This window comes from Salvelinus namaycush, chromosome 36 (assembly GCF_016432855.1).
Source record: "Salvelinus namaycush isolate Seneca chromosome 36, SaNama_1.0, whole genome shotgun sequence".
Taxonomy (NCBI): Eukaryota; Metazoa; Chordata; class Actinopteri; order Salmoniformes; family Salmonidae; genus Salvelinus; species Salvelinus namaycush.
In genome coordinates, this window is record NC_052342.1 from 11,120,128 (window position 1) to 11,128,556 (window position 8,429).

Here is an 8,429-nt window from a genome sequence, read left to right on the forward strand (position 1 = left end):
AGATCAAGCCCGAACTGTGCGATGTAGTAGGCAGTTAGTTTCCAACAGGCCAATATTCCACATAGTTTAGCGCAGAAAATGTGGTAATTAACTACAATGACGATAGTCCATTGCGCGCCTACTTGTCCAGTCTGTGTTTCTTTTACACCTGCTACGGTATGTTAGTGTGGAGCAGACAGAGAGAAGAGACAGAACAATACACAATCGAGAGGGATAGAGAGCAGTTGCTTCGCGAGGTATCTCTACCTGAAAATACATGAACTAAGTGATAGATCGTTGGTATTTAGCAGTCATAAAAGTGTCTTATTTACTTTGAAAAACTACAAGAAAAATATATATATTCTGACAGCATAGGCAGCAGCTCTATAGAGATGACTTGGAAATAAATAATAAAGTCATCTAATTAAGCAAATGTAATTTAAACCTGAAATAATTTATTAAAGTAATGTGAATAAATGATGGTTAATAAGTGATAAGCAGTAATGGGTAGTCACTACCATCATGGGACGTTTATTAATTGTTTTATTCTGTGTTACAGCATTCAACCCACGTAATGTATAGTGCATTTAATGTCTAAAAACATAATCGAAATCTGATTATTTTTCAATAATCGAAAACCGACCTCAAAAAGCACTAATCGCTCAGCATTAACACACACAAACAAACCCATGGGAACATATGGTACAAATTGCCTCTAAAAATGCACAGTCTGTAGACTCACAAACATTTACTAACAAAAACAAACAACTTTGTGCACGTTACACACACAGTTCAAATATAGCCTTAGTTAGAAGATTTATTTCAGGGCATAAAATCTTAGAGCCAAGCCTCATTCAAATGAGTTCAGACAATTTATTCGCACCACAGAAGTGATATACTATCCAAAACATTGTAGCCTAACAACCAAAACACTGTCTAAAAGATGGTCACTACTAGGCGTAAATGTAATCCAAATCTATCCGGAGAAACTCCAATTAGACTTTTAACCAGAAGAAGGAACCGGTTCAGGGAACAGAACCAAAAACCTTGGTTTCTCCTCTTTCTTGAAGGGAGGCTTTTACATACAACAGTATGTGTTTCATATGGGCTCCAAGGCCATAAAACTGCAGACAGACGTCAATGCAGCCAAGTAGTTATATTATTAGAACAGTTCATCCAAAGAGGACGTGAAGTTATTATACCTTTGTTTATAATAAATACAAGTACGATACAAGATTTTAATGTTAACACTCGAGTGCTTGTGCAGTGAAATCATTAATTCCAAACAACCAAACAATAATGCTACACGCTGATAAAATGCTAGTCCGTTTGATTTGGAATCCATGCAGGGCTTTGGCATACGTCAACTTCCTACTATGGGAATCGTGCTAGCACTGTCTGGACACTGAGCGCTAACCTGAGATGGCAATGCGCTTGACATGAGTGCTTTGTTAAACCGCTTTCATCTTCTGTGGTCCCTGCAGATCTTGACATTTGTTGATTAGTGCTGTCTATGAGACAGAGAAATAGCTACATTAACATTGCCTAAAAAGGGCCTTTGGCGCCGATAACAAGGCGAGGGGAAGAATATCTAAGGCAGGTTTCCTGGGACCACACAGGATCCAAATCGAGGTTGTCCTTGGGACACAAACTTTTACAGCACTTGGTCAAAGTATAATTTTATAAGGAATGAAAAAGTTTGAGTCATTGAGCTTCTGAGGAAAACAAGTGCTATGGTCTCCCGCCCCAAACATTTCTACAATTATGTACCTGAGGTTTATGTAGTGTTTGGGGTTTAAACATGTTGGTTTCAGAATTCATAAGCGGCTTAGTTGTCCGACTTCATAAAACAATGTGGATAATCTCTGCAAACATACAGAGGGCAAGTGCCTACCTCATTCTTTGGCACTGTGGCGAAGGGTTTGATGATTGTGGCCAGGGGAACTTGGCACTGCTTAGCCAGGTCAGCCGTGCAGGGGAAAGAGTAGGTGGTGCAACGCATGAACCTTGGACTGGCGTTTCCTAAAGGGGAAGAAGAAATGGAAACAGATCAAGTTAAAAAAATGTAATATATTTTTTTATTAAGTTGGTAAAGAATGTAATAATATTGGTTTGTTTCAAGAAAAAATACAAATACAATTTAAAACAGGTTTGCATTTTCACAATATCATTCAGTTCTTCCCTCATAAAGATTCATCAGGTTGTAAATAACTGTTTGTGTCTGAAGTAGAGCTGTTAATAGTAATAGCTTCCGGAGTTATTTGTTTGATGTAGAGCAGGGGTGTATTCACTTGGACCTAAACGGAAGCAAACAGTCCAAAACGGGGAGGAACCTACCTGAACTTGTCCAATAAGAAACTCATTTTCTTTGCGAAAATGTTTTGCAGGTTTGCTACGGTGTGCACTAATGAATACACCCCTATCATGTTCCCCATGTTGCCATTAAAAAATCTTTCAAAAGTGTATGATTGAACTAAGGCTATTACGGTGTTGTCCAAAGCCATCGGTCACGTTTTACTTATCCATTCCTTGGGGAACCCCACAACAGCACATTATTGTTCTATTCCAGCACAAACAAACCAGATTCAACTAGTCAAGTAATCACAAAGCCCTTGATTAGTTGAGTCAGGTGTGCTAGTGATGGACTGGAAATAAAGCAATAACAGATTTCAGAAGTGTGTTGAAGTAAAGCTGTGTCCTTTAGTTCTGTTCAATGACACCGACAGGTTTGTAGTACTGTACACTGGTATTCCTGTGCCTTACCTTGGTCCTGTACTGTATAGTCAGTGGTGACCAGCGGGGGCACCTGGCCCCTGAGGTTCGTAGTGTACACCTGTCCCCCTCGTTTGGCTTGGTCGTCCTCGATGACTTGTGTCTGAACCAAAAGAGGTTGCATTGTAGGTAAAAGAGCTTCTACTGTGGTGAGCCATTTCCTTGACAGTCAGGCTGGGTGAAAGATTTCAATCAGTTCCGCTCTGTTTTTGCTGGCTGCGTGTGGTATAGGACACAGATTGGTATTGTACAAATTCACATGCTGCTGTTGCTTTGTTGCCGTTTGCCTGGCAACAACCCAACCACAATCAATCAAACATTTTGTTTTTAACTACGGGACACAGGGTTGACATCATCATTTGTAAGTCATATATTTCCCCCAAATAAGACAAAAACAACATGATCAACAGGGTAATTGGGGGGGATAGGCTAACATGTCTATCCTGGGCGCATACTGTATGTGAAGTAGCCAAATCTAAAGAGTACAGTGTGGGTCCACGCTATAATGTCTGTAAAGGAAATACTGGCCTGGAGGTAGCTAGGAAAAACATGTGAAATGGCATTCTGGTATGCAAAGACGTGAAGTCACAGGAGAATTAAATATGAACTCACTGTGCTAGGGATGGAGTCAGGATCCAGCTTTTTCTGAGGTGGGCCGGCCATTTGGGCTGCCCCACCTTGGAAGGGTCCCGCCATCCCGGGTCCCGCCATCCCGGGTCCCGCCATCCCGGGTCCCGCCATCCCGGGTCCTGCCATCTGCCCCCCAAATTGACCTGTGACACACAAACAATTCCACAGTGTAAGACTCTGGTGACCTGTACCTGGTGCAATCCTATTGGCAAGAACACACTTAGCGGTACAGTCCTCCAAAAGCTATTTGTGCACACTCCTCGCCACATTCACTACAATAAGCTTGCGTTCCACAGTGAGTTCCCATATCCAAGGACCCAGATAAATCCTATCCCTGGACTGAAAACATACATTTATTCCAGGAATAAGCTTAATCTGGCTCCAGGAAAATGGCCCTACAAATCCATAAAGCTTTGAAATGGCCACTGTTGAGCTCCAGGTTACTGTGCTATCGGTACCTTGTAGTTGCTGAGGATGTCCTGGTGGTCCGGCAGCTCCAGGCCCAGGCTGCTGGAAGCCCCCAGCACCTGGAGGGGGTGGGCCAGGGAAGGGCCTACCCATGCCTCCCATGGGTGGGGGGCCACCCATAGATTGGGGCCCTGCCATAGTTGGACCAGCTAGGGGTGATTGTGGGGGAGCCATCTGAGATGAGTGGGGGCCCAGGGGTAGGTGTCCCATGGCTGGGGGAGGGGCAGTCTGGAATTGCTGCTGGGTTAGGGGAGAGGTGGGAGGTGCCTGAGGGCTCTGCATGGACCCTGGACCTGCAGGAAAAGCAAGGGGAGGGTGATCCACTTTCAACACACTGCATGAATGAAGCCTTAACAATAACATACTGCATGCTAGTGTACCTAAGTTGTGGTGCCTCTGTTGAATATATATAGACTAACACTAGTAAGAAAAGTAGATCTACCTAAAGGCTTCCGTTTTACTGTTTGGGCAACAAGGCAGTTTACTTTTTAACTTGTTTGGGAGTTGGTTTGCATCTTGTTTACCAGCTAAAGTGGATGCCCTAACCATCCTTAAAACAACAGTCTTGAGTTCTACAAACAGTGGTTAATTACCATATCCGAGGTTCATGGCACCCATCTGATTGGTGAGCTGCTGTGCTGGGGGCGGGCCCTGGTGGGCCATGCTGTGGTAGGGGGATTGAAGTGGCTGTCCATACGGAGGGGCAGGGTAGCTGGAGGAAAGTAAACAAAGAGCTAAATATTTAGTCTGTTCCAATAGTATCAATTAGCTTCCTTGTTTATTTTCCTTCATTAATGATTTGAAAGTACAGAGGAAAACCAACTCAGTCCTTTCACCTATTTGTCATGAAGAAAATGGAAGAAGGAACGTACTAAGAGTATTGGAATGCAGATGGTTGCCTTACAATTCTTTACCTGAAGTGTGCACTATCTCCCTTCCACTCATGGGTTTGAAAGCAATGAATTGGTGTTAACATTGGCTAGAGGGCGTTTCTAGCATATGTATTGCACCAGTCCATTTTAATTTAAATCAAATTCCATGAGGTTGGACAGATCAAGTGCATACTTCAGGGAGAAGGGTAGAATTGACCATAACAATGTTATTGTAGTAAATGGACTCTGCTCAGTGGAGAAAGCTCTGTTACCTTTGAGGGTGAGCTCCGTTCTGCTGGCCGTTTGAGCCGTAATGGCTGGGGACCTGTGGCGGAGGCATCCCGGAAGGGGACGACACAGGCTTCATCATACCTGGAGGGTAAAGCATTCTCTTATGGTTACACATGATATATACAAATCATGCACCTGAGCAAAACATCTGATCAAAATGCTATGGCAATAGTATGGCCATCCACAAAGCATCACACATTACGGTCACACATTACATACAGAGTACAATATACACATGAGCAAAAAATAATATTAGGAAATAGCATGGCCATGCAGAAAAAAACATATCCGTAGTCTTAAATATTGTCATTTTAATTGAAGCTGCATCGCTTAACTTGTTCATGAACAACTGCTACTGGACACTTTCCAACTGACAAGATCAGACCTGTTAAATGAAAAGCTAAACAGAAGACTTCACAGGAGGAATGGGAGACCAAAGGCACGTGGCTTTACCTGTTGGTGGGGCGGGGAATGATTGAGGTGGTCCCCCATAGTGTCTATAGAGGGGCTGGGCAGGCGCGCTCCCAAACCCGGCTGGGTAGCCTCCCATCCCAGGCTGGGCCTGGGAATAGGGAGGTGTGGCAACATAACCCTGCTGACTCATCCTGTGCTGTTAAGGTCTTCTCATTACAAAATGGCAGAGATCCAACAATCTGCAAAGATGGAAGCACAGAGTAAGGAATTTTGCTATCTGATGAGGCAGATCATTTAAGGAAATGTCTATTGTTCTAGCATTCTCGTAGTCTTGACTTGAAGGGCCAAAACAGTAGTTTGAGTTTAATAATGAGAATACAAAAGCTCTAATTCACAGAATTTCACAAACCAACCTGCAACTGTCCCCTTGCCCATGAGAAGATTTTTCATAGACTGCACACGTAATATCCTTCGTTGTCTTCACTATTTTCCTCATACTTAACATCAGTACTTTCCTCCAGTACAAAGTAAATAAGTGGTATTCTCCACCAGGCAAAGCCAACAAGCAATATTTGACCTCAAAACAACGTCAAGGCTCACGTGTAACAAGACCCAAGAACATTGGACTATTGGGAGATAAGAGAGTTCCATCTTTGATAACATAGACTAATCTATAAGTGACTGATTTATACTGCTGTTGCCAGTCAGTTTCCTGCAACAATGGTCCTAAAATAATAATATTCTCAAGATGAATATATGCGATAACACAATGTAATTACACTATTATATATATATAATTTCTTACAACTGTTGGTTGATGAAAGCCTGTGTAATGGTTGCTTAATGACATATTGAAGCAGAAATTGTAGGTAGATACAGTATCTCTTAATTGGGGTTCAAATGATTAAATGACTGATTCAGGCCTAACTTCACAAGCTCATGTGCAGTGTTGGTGAAATCATTATTGAGCAATAGGCCTCTCAGTAAGTCCAATGGTTATAAATAAATACATACAGTAGGCCTAAATAAGTTAGTCACCTTCTCCAAATAGGCAATTAATAATAATGGAAAAAACGAATTATTGGTCTCCCTTGTAAGCTATTCTTTGTCCTTAAATCTCTCGGTAAGGTTGCATTTTTTTTCCAGTTTTAGAAGAACCTGAGCTTGACCTGATGGACTTCCACAAGTCTATACAACAGCTGTCAAATATTGCTAAATTAAGGCCACAAACAGCTGTCTCGCATTGCGACATATATCAAATGCAAAGTTCTTGAAATAAAAGGGGGGGGGGGGGAATCCATAAATAAAGACAGAATTATCAAAAGAAACAGTCATGGCTAAAACAAACGTAGGCTAATGTACGACGAGTAGCTCAGCCACAACCCAGAATTGCCACGTCAAAGACCGTTATGATGGTTTAAAAGCTGAGCTTCACCAACCTAGGACCTAGGCTAGGTAGCCTAGCTACCATTCAGTTACAACCAGACAGACATCAATATTTATCAACTGCATTAAAATATATCGGTTGTTTACACCACCCGAAACAATATCCATCTATGCAGCACAATTGTGTTTAGTGTGTGTGCGCGGTGTATTTAACGTTACAAATAAACAAAATGTGTCGTTCATACACGGAAATTGCTAACGGGTTAGCTAGCTATGAAAGCATTCTGGTATAAAATGTATTTTAATAGGCCTACAACAGACAGTGAAATACCCTCTTATAAAACGCATTCGGCTTCTCTGTCAAATGTAATTATTTACCTGTATTCTGGGGAGTACCTGCCGAGTCCTCTTCTCTACGAATTCCTGATAGTCAAAGTAGAGTGCCACGTCAAACTCCAACACAGCACCGGTCCGTACGTAACTCGCTGTAATTCTCAGTGGTAAGTGCGCATGCACCAACCTGTGGGAAACCCAACACGTCAGCATAGACAAATATTATTGCGCCGATTGCGTAGCATAAAACTCTAGAAAATTGTGCATTTCTGATCTGTCAAGCAGGCAATCAACTGCTCATAATGTAAACTAGGCAGTATGAAACTATGCAGTAGGCCTATCTAAACTTGATTTCGTTCTCCATTCAATAGGCAGTAGCAATTCGAATAGATCCACTATCAGGTGATCTAAAACGGCTTATCAACAATGTCTATGTAATTGAGACCAGGCCAATTAGATCATAACAATTAAATTCCCAACAGGGTAGTCCTACCATCTCCAGGTTATGTGCAGATTATATTTGATGTGAAAACATGAAGCGTCTCAACATACAATCAGCACTTGAATTCAATGGTTTGCATCTCTGCATATTTGTAGACTACATGTGACTGTATTGTGTTTATTCACTTGCTGGTGTTTGTGTAGGCCCGCATATGCACAAAACAAGTTCCCTATAAAAGCAATGTCTCTACTATGTTCTATTGCCAAGAGTTAGTCTCTCTACTATAGGATATTATATTGTATTTTATTATATTGTATAGGTAGGCCTATTGCAAAACGCAAAACCGTACACTCAATATCCTGTGTACCTCACATGCACATACTCGAGAACATTTTCCGCGGGCCACCACTTACTGAGAACGTCATTAGACAACTCATTCATAGACGTTAACAACATTTAGCGCCTATGGGCCTATCTTCTGCCTGGGGAAGTTTTGTTAAGAGCCCCAACGCTCAGCGATAAATAATTTTCAAAAAACAAAAGGTTAAATTACAACACACTACACATATTAAGCCACATTTCCATGTTACAGAGCTTGTTTACGGAAAACAGACTGAAGACAGAGGTAGCACCTGTGCTAATTAGCTATATCTGCGTCTCCAAACACCTGTGTATTGATGGAGTATTTGGCTGCCAGAGCCAATTCGCCTCTTAACAAGAGTGTAACAGCATTGCTACTGTCCCTCTTCTCGCCTCGAACCAGGGACCCACTGCACACAACGACAACTGCCTCCCTCGAAGCATCCTTACCCATCGCTCCACAAAAACCCCGGCTCTTGCAG

The 8,429-nt window shown here is 42.1% G+C and overlaps 1 protein-coding gene across 1 annotated transcript in view; it reads right to left on the minus strand.

Annotated features, from left to right (window-relative positions):
* Positions 1 to 7,298, minus strand: part of LOC120030618 (protein transport protein Sec24D-like) — a 30,177-nt gene extending 22,879 nt beyond the window's left edge. Inside the window, exons 1-8 of the mRNA XM_038976042.1 lie at positions 7,191 to 7,298; positions 5,466 to 5,665; positions 4,994 to 5,093; positions 4,443 to 4,561; positions 3,840 to 4,142; positions 3,364 to 3,524; positions 2,743 to 2,854; positions 1,874 to 2,001 (exon numbers count right to left, since the gene is read on the minus strand). Of these exons, the coding sequence (XP_038831970.1) occupies positions 1,874 to 2,001; positions 2,743 to 2,854; positions 3,364 to 3,524; positions 3,840 to 4,142; positions 4,443 to 4,561; positions 4,994 to 5,093; positions 5,466 to 5,616 (1,074 nt within the window). The 5' untranslated portion in view covers positions 5,617 to 5,665; positions 7,191 to 7,298. The remainder of the gene's footprint in view (positions 1 to 1,873; positions 2,002 to 2,742; positions 2,855 to 3,363; positions 3,525 to 3,839; positions 4,143 to 4,442; positions 4,562 to 4,993; positions 5,094 to 5,465; positions 5,666 to 7,190) is intronic.
* Between the last annotated feature and the right edge of the window lie 1,131 nt (positions 7,299 to 8,429).